The 20,078-nt window shown below is 44.4% G+C and overlaps 2 protein-coding genes across 3 annotated transcripts in view; both read right to left on the minus strand.

Moving 5' to 3' along the window:
* VRK3 (VRK serine/threonine kinase 3) overlaps window positions 1–2,784 on the minus strand; it is a 118,153-nt gene extending 115,369 nt beyond the window's left edge. For both annotated transcript variants that reach the window (XM_077287288.1, XM_077287287.1), the window contains exons 1-2: window positions 2,496–2,784; window positions 2,197–2,407 (exon numbers count right to left, since the gene is read on the minus strand). In XM_077287288.1, coding sequence (XP_077143403.1) covers window positions 2,197–2,407; window positions 2,496–2,532 — 248 coding nt within the window. In that variant the 5' untranslated portion in view covers window positions 2,533–2,784. The remainder of the gene's footprint in view (window positions 1–2,196; window positions 2,408–2,495) is intronic.
* A 129-nt stretch (window positions 2,785–2,913) lies between these two features.
* Window positions 2,914–17,593, minus strand: LOC143806587 (C-signal-like). The gene is made up of 6 exons (XM_077287290.1): window positions 17,429–17,593; window positions 13,150–13,201; window positions 11,057–11,244; window positions 7,734–7,898; window positions 5,454–5,564; window positions 2,914–3,204 (listed from the first exon to the last, which is right to left on the minus strand). The coding sequence occupies exons 1-6, from the start codon at window positions 17,561–17,563 to the stop codon at window positions 3,091–3,093; spliced, it is 765 nt and encodes a 254-aa protein (XP_077143405.1). The 5' UTR covers window positions 17,564–17,593; the 3' UTR covers window positions 2,914–3,090.
* Window positions 17,594–20,078: the final 2,485 nt, after the last annotated feature.

The raw sequence follows: 20,078 nt of genomic DNA on the forward strand, positions 1-20,078 counted from the left end.
CTCGCGAGACCGCAATGCATGGACAGGTCACCGGAGCATCGCGAGGAGCGGGAAAGGCCTCAGCTGGATCCAGGGGTCGACGGAGGGTGAGTATATGTTTTTTTTATTATTATTTTAAAACATTAGATCTTTTTACTATTGATGCTGCATAGGCAGCATCAATAGTAAAAAAGTTGGTCACACAGGGTTAATAGCAGCATTAACGGCATAACACGCTCTGTTACAGCTGCCATTAACCCTGTGTGAGCGCTGACTGGAGGGGAGTAGGGAGCGGCCATCTCACCGCCGGACTGTGCCCATCGCTGATTGGTCGTGGCTGTTTTGCAGCGACCAATCAGCGATTTCCGTGACAGACAGACAAACAGAATAAAGATGCATAGATATACTAAACATCGGGCTTGGTATTATCTATCTATCTATCGATATATCTATCTAGCTAACTATAGATATATCTATCGATAGATATATTTATAGATAGATAATAGATATGATAGACAAATACGATAGATCTATCTATTATCTATCATCTATCTATCGATCTATCTGTTATCTATCATCTGTCTGTGTGTGTGTGTGTGTGTGAACATTATTCTTCAATGGAGTATGTAAATTAAGTGTTTATGTCTGAAAATGATGAAATTGTTGCTATATGACGAACAGCTATTTATTTTGATTCTTTGTTCTCCTAGTAACCCCATGAATAAGACCCGGGAGGGTCGAAACGTTGGGTTTCTTTCAACAATTTTTCTTTGTGGCAACCTCTTTTTGTTCATTTGAATAAACCTGGCATATACCTATTTGCATCATACCAGTTTAGAGTGTGCGGTAATTTTTTACTATATGATTTACGGGACCACATGGTCTGTTTTACCAGCACCTCCCTGTCCCTGACCTGAGAGCAAACCATTATCTCTACACACAGGACAGTCACACACACACACACACACAGGACAGTCACACACACACACACACACACAGGACAGTCACACACACACACAGGACAGTCACACACACACACACAGGACAGTCTCACACACACACAGGACAGTCACACACACACACACACAGGACAGTCACACACACACACACACAGGACAGTCTCACACACACACACACAGGACAGTCTCACACACACACACACACAGGACAGTCACACACACACACACACAGGACAGTCACACACACACACACAGGACAGTCACACACACACACAGGACAGTCACACACACACACAGGACAGTCACACACACACACACACACAGGACAGTCACACACACACACACACACAGGACAGTCACACACACACACACAGGACAGTCACACACACACAGGACAGTCACACACACACACAGGACAGTCACACACACACACACAGGACAGTCACACACACACACACACACACAGGACAGTCACACACACACACAGGACAGTCACACACACACACACGACAGTCACACACACACACACGACAGTCACACACACACACACGACAGTCACACACACACACACGACAGTCACACACACACACACGACAGTCACACACACACACAGGACAGTCACACACACACACACACAGGACAGTCACACACACACACACACAGGACAGTCACACACACACACACAGGACAGTCACACACACACACACAGGACAGTCACACACACACACACAGGACAGTCACACACACACAGGACAGTCACACACACACACACACAGGACAGTCACACACACACACACAGGACAGTCACACACACACACACACACACAGGACAGTCACACACACACACAGGACAGTCACACACACACACAGGACAGTCACACACACACACACACAGGACAGTCACACACACAGGACAGTCACACACACAGGACAGTCACACACACAGGACAGTCACACACACACACAGGACAGTCACACACAGAGGACAGTCACACACAGAGGACAGTCACACACACACAGGACAGTCACACACACACACACACAGGACAGTCACACACACACACACACAGGACAGTCACACACACACACACACAGGACAGTCACACACACACACACACAGGACAGTCACACACACACACAGGACAGTCGGACAGTCACACACACAGGACAGTCACACACACACACACACACACACACACACACACACACACACACACACACACACACACACACACACACACACACTCCCAGCACTCACCTGGTGACTCCAGCGACTGCCGCTGACTGAGCACTGACAATACACTTCAGGATGTTGTCGCTGACACGTGACCAGACGCCAGTGAAAGCGAAACTTGGCAGAAGCTGTGTGTAGTAGCACCCTCTGCTGGTGATCTGCCGGAAACACACAGGTTCGTGTCCGTGCCGCCCGCCCCTATGACAGCGGCCACGTGACGGTGTATCTGCAGACTCTAGTGTTGATAATTTGGAGACGCTATTAGCTCCACCCCCTCCGGCATAGCAACGCCCCAATTACCGGGGTAACGCCCACTTACGGACCGTTTCTGTGACAGCCTCTTCTGGGCACGTTGGTCATGTCGGGGAGCGCTGGCCCAGATGTGACTTCTTCCCACCTGATTTCTCTTCTTCACCAACATTTTTTCTACCAGATATTTAACCCATAATGAAGCCAAACTTAACATAATTATTTATCAGCTTCCACAGGAAAACGTCCATATAAAATGTAATCCGCCTCCCCACACAAAAAATAATTGCGCCATTGTGAAAAGTAGGCGGGGCTTAGCGTAGGGGGCGTGGTGTAACAGCTCAAGCCTGAAAGTGGGGACATCACGTGACCGCTGCAGCCGATGATCAGTGGCAGCGTCAGGCGGTAGCTGTAGTGGCCAACCGGGGGCCGTTCTTATCCAAAATAGTTCAAAATGAGATAAACAGGAAATTTACACGAGTCAACACGATATTATCATCCTTAGATGTTTATTTTTGTCATTTACAGCTTAACAAGAGACCTGGCGGCACCACGGCCTCCCGGAGGAATTTGTGCACACATTTATCCTACAATTTCCCCAAAAAATAAAGCGTTCCCCTGAGGTGGAGTTCTGAAGTCTGTTCTTCCTGGCGGCCATTGATCCTGTGGTCACCAGGGAATCACGTTCCCTTCCCAGCTCACCAGAAGGCCATTTTGCTTCTCGGAGAGTGAATAGAGGACTTCCATAATTCCGGTTGCACTTTCATGAGTTGTCAGAGGAGCCTAGAAAACAAATATAGAAAATCTCACTTATCTGGCAGGACCCCCTGTAGCCTGTTTCTCGTTGACTTTGTTGACCTCCTTCAAGCCCTATGACATAAATATACGTCATGGAGGAGGACACTCAGGAGCTGATCCTGCGCCTAATAAGGCAGGTGCCGACGGTCCTACAGCGGTAAAACCTGCTAATATCAGGGTATAATATACTGCCGAATGTTAGAGCAGGGGTTGGCGCCCACATGTTAGTACAAACTGAGTGATAAGTGTCCTCCCATGTGTATTAACCAATGGGTTACAGCTCCAGCCGCAGTGGATGGGATTCTAGGACGTCTCGTCCGTGCGCTGAGAAAGTCACGGCGTGAACTCACCGACACTGTGGATTTGACACGAACAATGTGTCATTTTAAGCTGCGTTTTTGTTCGCCGTTTTCATCCTTCACTATATAAAGGATCAAGTCTGTGGTAAAGGTGCAACATTGTGTAGTAGTAAATGCAGAAAGATCCGCGCAATATCCACACAAAAAAATTCTGCAGCAAATCCATTATGTGAATGTCCCCAGTAATAGTGAGGGGAGCCATAAATCACTTATGCACAGTGTTATTAGTGACATCGAAAGAGAGCTTTCCCCTCACATCCCCTCATACACTTTTTACGGAAATCTCTCTGCCACCTATAAGGCCATAACTTTTTATGAAGAGCCTCATTTTGTTAGTGGTGGGGAAGAAAATCCTTAGTCAGTCAGGGGTGATACAAGGAGGGCGGTCTCAGTCACTGGGGGGAGGATACAGGGAGGGCGGTCTCAGTCAGTCGGGAGTGATACAGGGAGGCCGGTCTCAGTCAGGAGTGATACAGGGAGGGCGGTCTCAGTCACTGGGGGGGGATACAGGGAGGGCGGTCTCAGTCACTGGGGAGGGATACAGGGAGGGCGGTCTCAGTCACTGGGGGGGGATACAGGGAGGGCGGTCTCAGTCATTAAGGAGGGATACAGGGAGGGCGGTCTCAGTCAGTCGGGAGTGATACAGGGAGGCCGGTCTCAGTCAGTTGGGAGTGATACAGGGAGGGCGGTCTCAGTCACTGGGGGGGATACAGGGAAGGCGGTCTCAGTCAGTCAGGAGGGATACAGGGAGGGCGGTCTCAGTCAGTCGGGAGTGATACAGGGAAGCCGGTCTCAGTCAGTCGGGAGTGATACAGGGAGGCCGGCCTCAGTCAGTTGGGAGTGATACAGGGAGGGCGGTCTCAGTCACTGGGGGGGGGGATATAGGGAAGGCGGTCTCAGTCAGTCGGTCTCAGTCAGTCGGGAGTGATACAGGGAGGCCGGTCTCAGTCACTCAGGGGAGATACAGGGAGGCCGGTCTCAGTCACTCAGGGGAGATACAGGGAGGCCGGTCTCAGTCAGTCGGGAGTGATACAGGGAGGCCGGTCTCAGTCAGTCGGGGAGGGGGGATACAGGGAGGGTGGTCTCAGTCACTCGGCGGGGATGCAGGGAGGCCGGTCTCAGTCAGTCGGGAGTGATACAGGGAGGCCGGTCTCAGTCAGTCGGGGAGGGGGGATACAGGGAGGGCGGTCTCAGTAACTTGGGGGGGATACAGGGAGGGCGGTCTCAGTCACTCGGCAGGGATGCAGGGAGGGCAGTCTCAGTCAGTCGGGAGTGATACAGGGAGGCCGATCTCAGTCAATCGGGAGTGATACAGGGAGGCCGGTGTCAGTCGGGCAGGGGGGATACAGGGAGGGCGGTCTCAGTAACTTGGGGGGGATACAGGGAGGGCGGTCTCAGTCAGGAGTGATACAGGGAGGCCGGTCTCAGTCACTCGGGGTGGGGATGCAGGGAGGGCAGTCTCAGTCAGTCAGGGGTGATACAGGGAGGGCGGTCTCAGTCGGGAGTGATACAGGGAGAGCAGTGTCAGTCAGGAGTGATACAGGGAGGGCGTTCTCAGTCAGTCAGGAGTGATACAGGGAGGGCGGTCTCAGTCACTCGGGGAGGGGGGATACAGGGAGGGCGGTCTCAGTAACTTGGGGGGGATACAGGGAGGGCGGTCTCAGTCAGGAGTGATACAGGGAGGGCGGTCTGACTGTGGGGATAGTGTTTTCAGGGTAACGTGCAGTGTTTCCCACCATACATAGCGTTTTGCATTATTGCTATATTATTATTATTATTATATATAGTATAAACAGAGAAGACAATGAATAGTGTAGCACCGAGCTTTCTAAGCAAGACTGTGACACAATGACTTTGTGCAGACTTGTAACTCACCCTCTCTGTTCCCATCTCTGTTTTAACCCAGCCTGGATGAACAGCTGTGCACAGAATACCATCTTTTTTGTAGGATTCGGCTTGCAAACGCGTAAGCATATTCAGTGCCGCCTGTAAAAAGAAGGGTTAAATTTGCTTGTATAGTATTATTTATTTAGGACATGCATGTACTGGTATATTATTCAATGCAAACCACCCTGACATATAATAGTAACAATAATAAATAAATGACGTATGCCAAAATGACGTTGTTCTAGCGTAGGTTGGCTCTATGGATACAGCCTCCATATGTGCCAGTGGACTTTTCATAATGACCACGGTCCTACAGAGTTTTTCCAGCTCATATAGTGATGAAATGCTGTACATCCAGGCCAGTGGCTTTCCACTCTCTTTCTGCATCGGTGGTCAGCCGGCTGGCGCTACACCCTTGTTGCAAGCGACGCGGCAGTCCTGTTTAATTCCTGAAACTTTTGGTGTTGCTCAGTCAGGGAGCTTTGTTTTTAATTCCTGGATACTTTCTATGAGCCCCATGCAGTGTTGTCTTCTATTTAAACCCCTGAACCTCTGACTCTCACTGCCACTTATAGGCTTATCTTTTCTGATTCAGTCCTGTTGTCTGACCATGGCCCGCTTCCCATCCATACTTAGGTCTTCTGATTTTGCACCTTGACTGCCATCCTGGTTCTGATTCATATCTTCACGTCTCTCCTCTCTGCTTCGCTTCACCGGCCAGCAGCCCTTTTGTGGAAGCAATTCAGTGGACCCCGTGGTAAGACCAGATACCTTTACAGAGGCTAAAGGCCGAAGGAAGGGTTCAACTGGCATCAAGTCTTTCTGAGGAGGCTTTTTTGAGCCTTAAGACCTCTGATAGATATTACAAGTTCACAAAGGATATGCCATCACTTTATAACCAGTGGGAATCCAACCTCCATTTATCCTAAGAATTAAAAGGTAGAGTGTCTTGCTCCTTATCTTGCACAGTGGCCTCCGGTAACAGAACAATCTCTAGTTAAGAGAAGACAGATGTAGTTTTGTGCCAAGTCAATTAGCCGGTATCCCTTCTGTGCTAAGAAGAAACCACAGTGACACACATTCATTCTCAAGATTGACAGGGGTTCCCGAAATCAAAACTAAGTGACAAGGGCAGCTGCAACCAGGTACAGCATATCTCCGATGTGGTTGGAACACACGGCTCTTTTTCCCATATGCCTCCTGAGGAACCATATCATGGGGGGGAAACGCGTAGAGGCGAGATCTGAACACAGATAAGTGTATCAGTTTTTTATTATTTTTTGTTTTTTCACCATGTGTGCACTCTGAGACAGGACTGATATCTGTAGATACAGGGTTTGTGAAGTGTGAAATATTATTGTGAATTCTTGTATCTATCTGTATTTGGAAAATGGAGGTCCTTATATATATCGTGGCGAATCTACTCTGCATTTTCCTGGTTTAATCGCTACACATACATACTTCCACTGTAGCCCACTAGAGTAGCCCCATAGGCACTTCCCTGCAGTATCCCCACTTTTTTGTAGGGATTTGCCTAGGGCTTTAAGGGACAGCCGCCGAGGAGCGGGGGAGCCATTTTGCGCTCAAGAGGGTGCCAACCTCCGCTGTCAGGCAGGGCAGTCTGGGTAGGGACGTGGAAGGGCGCAATAGCCAGCGGAGAAGGCTTAGAGCACACAATCAGGGGTGCCATGTATTATCTGATCAAGTCTTTTTATTGAGGTACTCTGCAAGTCTTTGTTATTGAGGCACTCTGGTGAATTATCATTGGGCATTGGTTTGTTCTTACAAGTTGGGCCCTAGGTGTGGGCAATTGGGTTATGTCCATAGTATCCACTTATTATATTAGGGACCCGTAGGGCATATAGGGTTAGCCGTCGAGGAGCGGGGGCGCCACATTGCGTCCAAGAGGGTGCCAACCTCCGCAGACAGGCAGGGGGTACCCTAGGGACGCGTAGAGGTTAGATTTTAGTTGAGACTCCCACCTTTTGCCCATGAACATTCAGGCCAGTTGTTAAACCCATTCCTATGCAGAAGGGTTTTTTTAAGGGGTGTGCTGGTTTTGTTATTCCTAGTTTTGATCAAATAAAGATACTGTGAAAAATTAGTTTTTGGTTTAGTTTTTGTTAAATACTAATTTTGGATTATCATATATTATTTTTTCTTAAGTGACAAGGGCCCACAAAGAGTTGGGTCATTTGTTGCTAGACTTTTGTTTCTTATTCGGGAACTCAGGATTTGTGTCCGTTACCTGTGGATTTGTTACTGTACCTTGCTAATTCGGTATGAGATGACTTGATTCTCTGGTTGAAAGGTCAATGGAGTTCTTTCAACAGATCCCAGCATAGATGACACATTAACGAGAGCAGCTTTCATGCAGCCTAAAGGTTTCTCTGCATTCTGTTCTGCAGATTTTTTCAACAATGGGTAAAAAACCTAGAAAAGAACATATACAAGTAAGCAGACAAAGTCCTCCTAAACATAACACAAATGAACCCCAGTATTATGGGACATAGCCAAAATCATTATTTATGTCATTGGTGGGTGGGAGGAAATACATATCTGAAGACCAGATTACTGTTGCTGGCCCCTCTGAAAATCATAATCATTTTGGTTTTTTAATCAGATATTCTGAAAATTGTCTTCAGAAATGTTTCTCCTCTAATGAAAATCCTTAGAGACTAAAGCCGACCACATACATCAGATGGCTGACGACTAACAGCCACCTCGGCCTTCTCTTCTCAACATGTCTCTTAACAATCAGTCGGCTGGTGCCCCCATACACATTAGCATGTAGACCGAATCTGTCGGGTTCAGGCCGTCCTTATGCTAGGATGCATGGAGGGCTTAAGGCCCGATTCAACAAGATCTGTGTTTCGTAGACCACTCTTAATGACGGGCAAGCAGGAGTAAGATGTCCCTAAATCATTAAGAGGCGTACACCACTTCATGAATTAGACGCATCTCATCGACATAAAAATTGGTGTGCCTCACCAGAGTCGAGCCCACAACTTTTGATGAATTTATTGAGTTGCGCTAAAGTTTTGAGGCTTCTTAAAGTGTTTTGCACCAGAAATCTGGCGAAAACACTTTTATGAGTTGAGGTCAAAGTTTTCCTTAGGGGTTAATAACTTTCTGCTTGATGGGGGTCCGAATACTGGGACACCCACTGATCCAGAGCATGGAGCTTCTGGATGGGGCACTTGAGGGCCTCCTTCTCGGGATCGGTGGAGATCCCAATGGCCGAACCACTGCTGATCATATAGTTATTATCTATCCAGTGATACTTATCAATTTTGTGAATTTCTCTTGATTTGGTCAAATATATAAAAAAAATCTTTACGATTTTTAACTTTTTAGATATATCTTTATTACGGTAAAATTATTTTTTGATGGAATATGATTCTATGTAAGACTGACTTCTCTGACCGAGAATATATAAGATAGGATTAGTCAAAGAACAGTGGAGTTCAAAAGAAATTGAAGGATGGAAAGTCTACTCACCCCAGGTTTGGAGGCCAAGTGTAATACAGGTTTATTACTTGGATGTATTTGTTGATATTTTTTTTACATATTGTGCATCTTTTGATATCTTTTAGATTTTTTATTTTTTTTATACTCTTTGGTGTATTTTTCATTATTATTTCAATAAACTGGATTATTTTATTCCAACAGTGTGTGTGAATCTATTCGGTCTCTTTCATCTGAATACAGAAACAGCCAGATTCAGATATATTGAAATGAGTCACAGACATTTTGGAAATAAATCTGCAATAAACTTGCTGCAACAAAGAGAAAATGAGCTTCCATTATTACCTGGCTTACTCGCAGGAGTCTTACCTGACATACTTGCAGGGGTCTTACCTGACTTACTTGCAGGGGTCTTACCTGGCTTACTCGCAGGGGTCTTACCTGGCTTACTCGCAGGGGTCTTACCTGGCTTACTCGCAGGGGTCTTACCTGGCTTACTCGCAGGGGTCTTACCTGGCTTACTCGCAGGGGTCTTACCTGGTGTACTAGCAGGGGTCTTACTTGGCTTACTCGCAGGGGGCTTACCTGGCTTACTGGCAGGGGTCTTACCTGGTGTACTAGCAGGGGTCTTACCTGGCTTACTCGCAGGGGGCTTACCTGGCTTACTCGCAGGGGTCTTACCTGGCTTACACACAGGGGTCTTACCTGGCTTACTCGCAGGGGTCTTACCTGGCTTACTCGCAGGGGTCTTACCTGGTGTACTAGCAGGGGTCTTACTTGGCTTACTCGCAGGGTGCTTACCTGGCTTACTCGCAGGGGTCTTACCTGGTGTACTAGCAGGGGTCTTACTTGGCTTACTCGCAGGGGGCTTACCTGGCTTACTCGCAGGGGTCTTACCTGGCTTACTCGCAGGGGTCTTACCTGGTGTACTAGCAGGGGTCTTACTTGGCTTACTCGCAGGGGGCTTACCTGGCTTACTGGCAGGGGTCTTACCTGGTGTACTAGCAGGGGTCTTACCTGGCTTACTCGCAGGGGGCTTACCTGGCTTACTCGCAGGGGTCTTACCTGGCTTACACACAGGGGTCTTACCTGGCTTACTCGCAGGGGTCTTACCTGGCTTACTCGCAGGGGTCTTACCTGGTGTACTAGCAGGGGTCTTACTTGGCTTACTCGCAGGGGGCTTACCTGGCTTACTCGCAGGGGTCTTACCTGGTGTACTAGCAGGGGTCTTACTTGGCTCACTCGCAGGGGGCTTACCTGGCTTACTCGCAGGGGTCTTACCTGGCTTACTCGCAGGGGTCTTACCTGGTGTACTAGCAGGGGTCTTACTTGGCTTACTCGCAGGGGGCTTACCTGGCTTACTGGCAGGGGTCTTACCTGGTGTACTAGCAGGGGTCTTACCTGGCTTACTCGCAGGGGGCTTACCTGGCTTACTCGCAGGGGTCTTACCTGGCTTACACACAGGGGTCTTACCTGGCTTACTCGCAGGGGTCTTACCTGGCTTACTTGCAGGGGTCTTACCTGGCTTACTCGCAGGGGTCTTACTTTGGCTTACTCGCAGGGGTCTTACCTGGCTTACTCGCAGGGGTCTTACCTGGCTTACTCGCAGGGGTCTTACCTGGTGTACTAGCAGGGGTCTTACTTGGCTTACTCGCAGGGGGCTTACCTGGCTTACTCGCAGGGGTCTTACCTGGTGTACTAGCAGGGGTCTTACTTGGCTTACTCGCAGGGCGCTTACGTGGCTTACTCGCAGGGGTCTTACCTGGCTTACTCGCGGGGGTCTTACCTGGTGTACTAGCAGGGGTCTTACTTGGCTTACTCGCAGGGGGCTTACCTGGCTTACTGGCAGGGGTCTTACCTGGTGTACTAGCAGGGGTCTTACCTGGCTTACTCGCAGGGGTCTTACCTGGCTTACTCGCAGGGGGCTTACCTGGCTTACTCGCAGGGGTCTTACCTGGCTTACACACAGGGGTCTTACCTGGCTTACTCGCAGGGGTCTTACCTGGCTTACTTGCAGGGGTCTTACCTGGCTTACTCGCAGGGGTCTTACTTTGGCTTACTCGCAGGGGTCTTACCTGGCTTACTCGCAGGGGTCTTACCTGGCTTACTCGCAGGGGTCTTACCTGGCTTATTTGCAGGGGTCCAACCACATTTGTTTTGAACGTGTCAATCATTTCATCAGCATCAACCTTTTCCAGCTTTTCTTTAGACATCACAGCACCATTGTTTATTAGCAGATTTAACCCAGAGCCATTCAGGTATTTTTCAACCTCTGCTGCAGCTTTTTTCACGCTCTCCATATTTGTGGCATCTGTGAATTCCAAAAAAGACATGTTAAAGATGATCAGGAATTGATAGAAATACAAATAATAATAATCTTTATTTATAATAATCTTTATTTATAGTCGGAGCCCATTTTGGTGGAGTCGGAGTCATGGAAATTGAAGAGTCGGAGGCGGAAGTTTGGCTTACCGACTCCACAGCCCTGGCAGGGCTATGGAGTCAGAGTCATGGAGTCGGAGCCCATTTTGATGGATTTGGTGTAATAGAAATTGAAGAGTTGGAGTAGGAGGTTTGGCTTACTGACTCCACAGCCCTGCTGATAAGGGTAGATGCCAGACTACAAAAGTCTAACCTTTAATCCTACCAAGTTGATCTAACTCCCAAACTCCAGTCCTCACGACCTCAGCAGATAATTATTTCAGAATTTCCTTAGGTGATGGAATTGTTATGAAGGTATCAGAAGATGTCATAGGTTCTCACCTGTGCAATACTAAGGAAATCCTGAAAACATGATCTGTTGGGGGTCGTGAAGACTGGAGTATGGGAAAGAAACACTGATCTAGATGAAGGCAAAAACTATTAAGCAGTTATGAAGAGGTCCATCCTGACCACAAGTATATCAAACAGGATAAATCGCCGGATGAGTATCCAATCCACACAAATCTGGAACCCGATACTTATTATTTAAATTAGGGCTGTTAGGTCCTGGACCAAGACACAACCCAAGAACGCCCTCAATCCTGCCCAATGTACAGTAGTTAACAATGTTCTCTCCAAGAAGATCACAAAATTCCTCCTATCCACAGATGTAGAGAAGGCTGGTTGGACACTTTTTCTGTTTTGCGACACATCGGTCTTTGACCTGTTTGATCGGTCTTTGACCTTTTATCCCTTTACCAAATACATAATGAGACCCAACCTACTGCTCTTTACCCCATTGATCTTTGTCTTCACCCCATAGCCTTTTCTCTGGAAGGTACTAGACAGCCTGGACATTAGGAGATTTTATTAAGTTGACTCAGACATACATATTGCCTTAATTTTGGCCAACATTTTCACACCTCTTCAATTTTATAATTTATTCTGAAAAGTCTGAGACCTTAAAGGGAACCTGTCACCCCATTTTCCTGCAGTGGATCTTCGCTTTGGACATGCGCACACCACTACGCCACCAACGTAATGATGAGCAGGTTTCTGGGGGAGAAACAGCGCTGTCACCACGCCCATATGACCAGACCAGCGTGAGTGACAGCAGAAAACGGCGACTTTACAAAGGTATTTCGGCAGCTTAGGTAGGTTATAAAGGCACACAAAGACACTAATGTAACGCCCAGCTCTGCCCCTATTTAACGATATTTTTAGCTCATCTTCAAAAAACGGGGTGACAGGTTCCCTTTAAATGGATATTCCCATATCCAAGATCCTATCCCAATATGTAGTAGGTGTAATAATAATAATATTAGCAAATACCCCCAATTAGAAATGTAGTATACTTTTTCTGATTTGCTATGTCTCTTTCCTCATGTGCAGGTATTGCAGGAACTTAGGCATCCATGGTTACAACCACTAGCAACTAGCTAACTAACTGTCACTATCAGTGGACGTAACCAAGGATACCTAAGGTCCTGCAATGCCTTCCTGGTGTCATTAGATATAACAATATCTACTGCTGCCCACATTTGGGGAGCCACATGTAGGGGGCCGGAGAGGAAAATGTATCACCATTATGGGGATACTGTGAAGTGCAACATTTTGTACACACAGAGATGATGATCAATATGCATAGTATGTGATTAAACTTAAAATCTATTGCTACACCTGATCTAAATAAAGGGGCGATCTTCTAATAGAAGTGGTCTTTTGGAGCGGTTTTAATTAAGTACATTTTAAAAGGTGCGTATTATTCTGCATATCATTTTTGAGTCTCACTTACCCAGAGAAAGTAGCACAATATTACTATGCTTGGAAGCCAAATTCCTTAGTTCCTGAAAAAAAATGTGAAATATTATTGGTGGTGCAAAGAAAACTAACATGGAGCACACTGGTCAGGCCCCGTGATCCCTGTACTACCGCTTTCCAACATCGGGCGTAATAATACGTACACCAATGTCGAACACCCTCCCTTTGATGTGGGCTCCGGCACATGTCAGCTGTTTTGAACAGCTGACATGTGTCGCTACCAGCCGTGGGTGGAATCACGATCCTCTCGCTGCTGTTAACCCGTTAAACTTTGACAGTGGCATTTAACACGTGCTTCTGGCAAGCGCGCCCTAAATCTGCCCATCAGTGACCCCCTCCGTGATCAGGGGTCACCGATGGGTTGGCATGACAACCAGAGGTCTCCTGCAGACCCCTATGGTTGTCACTGCCAGATTGCTATGAGTGCCGTCTGGTGGTCAGCGCTCATAGCAAGTGAGTAATTCTGCTACATACAGGCAATCGGATCATCGCCTGCATGTAGCAGAGCCGATCGGGTTATGGCAGCTTCTAGTCTCCCATGGAGACTATTGAAGCATGCCAAAGGTAAAAAAAAATAAAGTTTTTAAAAATATTAAAAAAAATATAAAAGTTGAAGTCACCCCCCTTTCGCCCCATTCAAAATAAAATAATTAAAAAAAAACAAACATACACATATTTGGTATCGCCGCGTTCAGAATCGCCCGATCTATCAATAAAAAAAGGATTATCCTGATCGTTAAATGATGTAGCGAGAAAAAAAGTCAAAAAGTCAGAATTACAGGTTTTTTTGGTCGCCGCGACATTGCATTAAAATGCAATAACGGGCGATCAAAAGAATGTATCTGCACCAAAAGGTTATCATTAAAATCATAAGCTCAGCGCTCAAAAAATAAGCCCTCACCCGACCCCAGATCACGAAAAATGGAGACGCTACAGGTATCGGAAAGTGGCGCCATTTTTACTTTTTTTAACAAAGTTTAGAAATTTTTTTCACCACTTAGATAAAAAAGAACTTAGACATGTTTGGTGTCTATGAACTCGTAATGACCTGGAGACTTATGATGACAGGTCAGTTTTAGCATTTAATGAACCTAGCAAAAAAGCCAAACATAAAGCAAGTGTGGGATTGCACTTTTTTTTGCAATTTCACCACACTTGGAATTTTTTTCCCGTTTTCCAGGACACGATATGTTAAAACCAATGATGTCATTCAAAAGTACAACTCGTCCCGCAAAACACAAGCCCTCACATGGCCATATTATAAAATAAAAAAAGTTATGGCTCTGGGAAGAAGGGGATCGAAAAACAAAAACCAAAAATACCTCCGGTCATCAAGGGGTTAATTTCCCCCAAAAAAATGGGGGGGGGGGGGAGGAAAGTAGAAAGCAGAATAAACTTATATATATATATATATATATATATATATATATATATATATATATATATATATATACACACACACAAACACACACACACACATAAACACATGTATACAGACAGTACATGTATTCTATTATTTTATTCTACTTCTTTTTATACATATATATCTATATATATATATATACTAGCTGAAGAGCCCGGCGTTGCCTGGGCATAGTAAATATCTGTGGTTAGTTATAGCACCTCACTTCTCTTATTTTCCCATCACGCCTCTCATTTTCCCCCTCACATCTTTCATTTTCTCCCTCACATCACTCATTTTCCCCCTCACTCCTCTCATTCTCCGTAACACTTGTCATTTCGACCTCACATGTGTCATTTTCTGATCACGCCGCTATTTTCCCTCACTCCTCTCATTTTGCACTCACACCTTTTCATTTTCACCTCACACCTCTCATTTTCCCCTCAGTATATACATGTTTGTCATCTCCCTTATATATAGTATACACCTGTATGTCATCTCCCCTGCAAATAGTATATACCTGCTGTATGTCATCTCCTCCTGTATATTGTATATACCTATGTGTCATCTCCTTCTGTATATAGTATATACCTGTATGTCATCTCTTCTGTATATAGTATATACCTGTATGTCATCTCCTCCTATATATAGTATATACCTGTATGTCATCTCCTGTATATAGTATATACCTGTATGTCATCTACCCTGTATATAGTATATACCTGCTGTATGTCATCTCCTCCTCTATATACCTGTGTCATCTCCTCTTTTATATAGTATATACCTGTATGTCATCTCCTCCTGTATATAGTATATACGTGTGTCATCTCCTCCTGTATATAGTATATACCTGTATATCCTCTCCTCCTGTATATAGTATATACCTGTAAGTCATCTCCTCCTGTATATAGTATATACGTGTGTCATCTGCTCCTGTATATACAGTAGTATATACCTGTATGTCCTCTCCTCCTGTATATAGTATATACCTGTAAGTCATCTCCTCCTGTATATAGTATATACGTGTGTCATCTCACCTGTATATAGTATATACCTGTGTGTCATCTCCCCTGTATATAGTATGTACCTGTATGTCATCTCGTCCTGTATGTAGTATGTATGTGTGTCATCTCCTCCGGTATGACTTTTGTGTTTCGACTTTTATGTGGCGAGGTTGGTGTATGTGTGGTGAAATGTGTGCTGAGGGTGATATATGTGTTCAAGCACGTGGTAGTGTGTGGAGCATTTTGTGTGTGTGTTCATATCCCCGTGTGTGGGGAGTATCCCATGTTGGGGCCCCACCTTAGCAACTGTACGGTATATACTCTTTGGCGCCATCGCTCTCACTCTTTAAGTCCCCCTTCTTCACATCTGGCAGCTGTCAATTTGCCTCGAACACTTTTCCTTTCACTTTTTCCCCATTATGTAGATAGGGGCAAAATTGTTTGGTGAATTGGAAAGCGCGGGGTTAAAATTTCGCCTCACAACATAGCCTATAACGCTCTCGGGGCCCAGACGTGTGACTGTGCAAAAATTTGTGGATGTAGCTGTGACGGTGCAGATGCCAATCCCAGAAATACACACACACACATTCAGCTTTATATATTAGATATCTATCTATCTATCTAGATAGATAGATAAATAGATAGATATATGTTTGTGTGGATATACATATAATATATATCAGTTTGTGCGTATATACATATAATATCTATATATATATATATATATATATATATATATATATATATCAGTTTGTATATACATATATTTATATCTCAGTTTGTGTGTATATTCATATATATCTCAGTTTGTACATATATATATATATATATAGATATATATACAGATATTATATCAGTTTGTGTGTATATACATATAATATCTCTCTCTCTCTCTCTCTCTCTCTCTATCTATCTCAGTTTGTGTGTATATACATATATCTATATATACATCAAAAAAGCAGGCAGCACTCCATATTCTTTGTGATAATATGCAGGATTTATTTAGACCCACATGTCTGTGCGAAGTTTTGGCTCTAAATGAGCCTTTCTCAAGCCTATATCTATATATATATATACATCTCAGTTTGTGTGTATATACATATAATATCTACTATATATATATATATATCAGTTTGTGTGTATATACATATAATATTTACAGTATATATATCAGTTTGTGTGTATATACATATAATATATATATCAGTTTGTGTGTATATACATATAATATATATATCAGTTTGTGTGTATATACATATAATATATATATATCAGTTTGTGTGTATATACATATAATATATATATCAGTTTGTGTGTATATACATATAATATATATATCAGTTTGTGTGTATATACATATAATATATATATCAGTTTGTGTGTATATACATATAATATATATATCAGTTTGTGTGTATATACATATAATATATATATCAGTTTGTGTGTATATACATATAATATATATATCAGTTTGTGTGTATATACATATAATATATATATCAGTTTGTGTGTATATACATATAATATATATATCAGTTTGTGTGTATATACATATAATATATATGTGCACCCGTATAGAATAAAAGGTAAGTAGGATGAATGCAATCTGTATACTGCTGTATTAGTAGAGTATATACATGTTGTATAACACATGACATATTCTAGAGAAGCCATTATATGCCCTACAGATCAGATCTGCTGCTGATCGCCTCCAGGACACAGGTCGTCCCCTGGCGCACCCCCTCCGCCCGCAGCTGTAAGTTTCGGTTAATGTTCCACCAGAGTAATCCGAGAATCATCAGCCGATCCCGGCCGGCCGTGTGCAGGAAACTCGGGGTCCTCACCTCACTCCGGGGACCTTCTGGGTTCCTGCAGGTTGCAAAAATCTTCTCAGGAGGCTGCGATCTGCACAGGAACTTATTGATCAGCTCAAAGCCGATCCCACGGTTAGAGCCGGTGACAAGCACGCTGCCAATCATCCTGCCGCTGCTGGTGACAGTGACACTGAGCGGAAGAAGTGCCAGCCCTGTGCCCGGAGACTCCGCCCTCCACTTCTCACCGGCCAATCAGCTGCAGCCTGTCATGGGCGGAGCCGCCTGATGTGAACAGCAGCAGGTTCTGATATTTTATTATTATTATTGTTTTTATATTATTTTATTAATATTATTATCTGTGAATATTATATAATTATATTAATAAAATTAATATTGATTTTCAATATTATGTTATTATTATTTATTATTTATTGTTATTGATATTTTTATATTATTTTATTATATTATTGTTGTTATTATATTGTTGCATTTCTATTATTATTATTTGAATCTTATTTTAGTATTATTATATTGTTGTTGTTTTTATAATAATATTATAATAATATTTTTTTTCTTCTATAAGCTAAAGGTGGAATCAGTTTTCTGTGGAATAAAAGTCACAAAAAACCTGGGATTTTTTATTTTTTTATTTGTCAGAAGGGACATGGTCATACATGGTCTAACAGATTCACTATCCTATACAAATGTATTCCTGCTCTTAACTGGAGTGGTTTTTATATTTTCCATTATAGAGCCCGTAACCCCCAAAAGTGGCGCCAAATGTCCCGCCCCTGTCCAATACTACCTCTCCATTTCTGCTGAGTAGGCTGAAGAGGGGACATCACATCAACAGTGCGGCAGACTGTCACTGAGCTCAGCTGCTCAGCCATAGAGATCATGAGCTTCAGAACTCAGTCAGGGCCGGCGTCACCATACGGCGCACACCTCCATCTTGTCCATTCTATCAGCTAGTGAAATTCAAACTGCACTCAGATGTCATCAGAGTGTAGTCCAATTAAGAGGCACTCACCTTACACCTTATTACACCACACTGTTCATCAGGACTGGTGTACAGAACACTAGTCCTGGAAAATCAAGGGCAAAGATTTCATATTATGAACAACAGAAGCCCTGAAAGATGTGCCAAGGGGTGTGAATTTGGAACATCTTCCACCTGCGGACTTTTCTTTAAGACTCCGCTCTTCATGAATCAGGCCTTAAATGTGTCTTTATGGTTCCATTATCCTAAGGAAGACGAAAAGAGGAGTGTCCTCTTCAGGAGTCTTCAGGAGACTGAAGGAGAGAGAAGTTGAGCTGAGTTGTGCTAGTCCTGTTCTAATAACATATCTAAGTGGAAATGTGGAAGGAAAAGATTTCAGAGGCGCTTCCCTCTCGTGGATAGATCCCGAATAGACGTCAGGTCTAAAACTCTAAAACATGCCTTCGGTTGCTGTTCGGAGTAGTGATGAAACCACGTAAAAATTTTATTTATTCTAAAAGTCCGCAGACATAAGTTGGTTTCCGCAGATTGGTTACAGAAGGTAAAACAATAGCGTGAAAAAAACCTATAAAATCAGTGGAACTACACAAGGTGTTTCAGCTCCGAAAGAACCTTCCTCAGGTGTATGGAGCCATGTGACTTCTGGAGAGTTTTGTATACATCACCATCACTTATGGGGCGGTGTGATCCTTGGGAGTTCTAATCCTCTCTGATTTCTTGAAATTCAATCACCTATGTTTGGACTGAGCCAAAGATTCTGGTTGAGGAAGTAAAAGAAACACGTCCCCTTGCCCTATTATTCCATATTTTATTTTTTGGTTCCTCTTGTTTCTGGTTTCTTTTAATAATCCACGTCTTACCTATATTCCCCAAGGTAACGGAAAGGGTAACATGAGTGAATTGATTGGTTGAAGCAAAATATCCATAGGATGGGGAAAAATGCTGGTCCTAACACCAAGTGTGTGAGGCTGTGCCTGCCACAGGCGGCCTCCGCTCAGAGGAAAATCAAATCTACTTCGCCTGGAGCGCCGGAGGTATGTTGGCGCTGGGGACCTAGTGGTCTGGTCACCCTGAGAGAGGTCAAATAAGCTTATGCTTGGAGTTTGGAAGGCATTGGCATATCTCTCTGAGTCTACTCAAGCCAAGTGACCCCCTTGTTGCATTTATCATTGCTGTCTTTAGTGTTAGTGGGATTGACTAGCGCTCATCCTGTCCTTCCCAATGCAGGGCTTATTGCCAGGGTCACACATGGATTATGTATTTTGCTCAGCGATAGGTGCGGAACCCATATAGGGACGGTAGGACAGACAGGATGATGTTAGATCAGTTCAGAGGTCTCCGCTTCCCCTTTCCCTAGTGTTGGTTCCCCTTCCCTTATCCCTTTGTGTTGCACTTAGTCTGTCCCACACTGTGCGTGACACCAAGTCTGTTTATCCAATATGACTCCTTGACATAAGGAGCAGTTTTTCTATTTCTCGTTGTTATCGGTATTTGTTAAAAAGGTGTCACTGTGAAAACATTGAGATCTTTGTGTTCAACAAGTGAGATGTTTTGACAAACTTTGTTTGAGGAAGACTTTTTTTTCATTTTTCGATTTAGAGATTACAAAGAACAAACGGTCTGTTTCTAGTAAAACCCACTTCAAGCCAGTAGACACAAACGAGTATTTGGACCTTTATA

This window comes from Ranitomeya variabilis, chromosome 2 (assembly GCF_051348905.1).
Source record: "Ranitomeya variabilis isolate aRanVar5 chromosome 2, aRanVar5.hap1, whole genome shotgun sequence".
NCBI lineage: Eukaryota > Metazoa > Chordata > Amphibia > Anura > Dendrobatidae > Ranitomeya > Ranitomeya variabilis.

What these genes read in the sequence shown, in the direction of transcription:
- LOC143806587 (XM_077287290.1), bottom strand. Translation starts at nt 17,563, where the DNA reads ATGATTGGCAGCGTGCTTGTCACCGGCTCTAACCGTGGGATCGGCTTT. An exon ending in TATTGTGCTACTTTCTCTGG is followed by an intron (nt 11,245 to 13,149) that starts GTAAGTGAGACT and finishes TGGAATTCACAG; the next exon opens with ATGCCACAAATATGGAGAGC. An exon ending in GACCCCTGCAAATAAGCCAG is followed by an intron (nt 7,899 to 11,056) that starts GTAAGACCCCTG and finishes GTTCTTTTCTAG; the next exon opens with GTTTTTTACCCATTGTTGAA.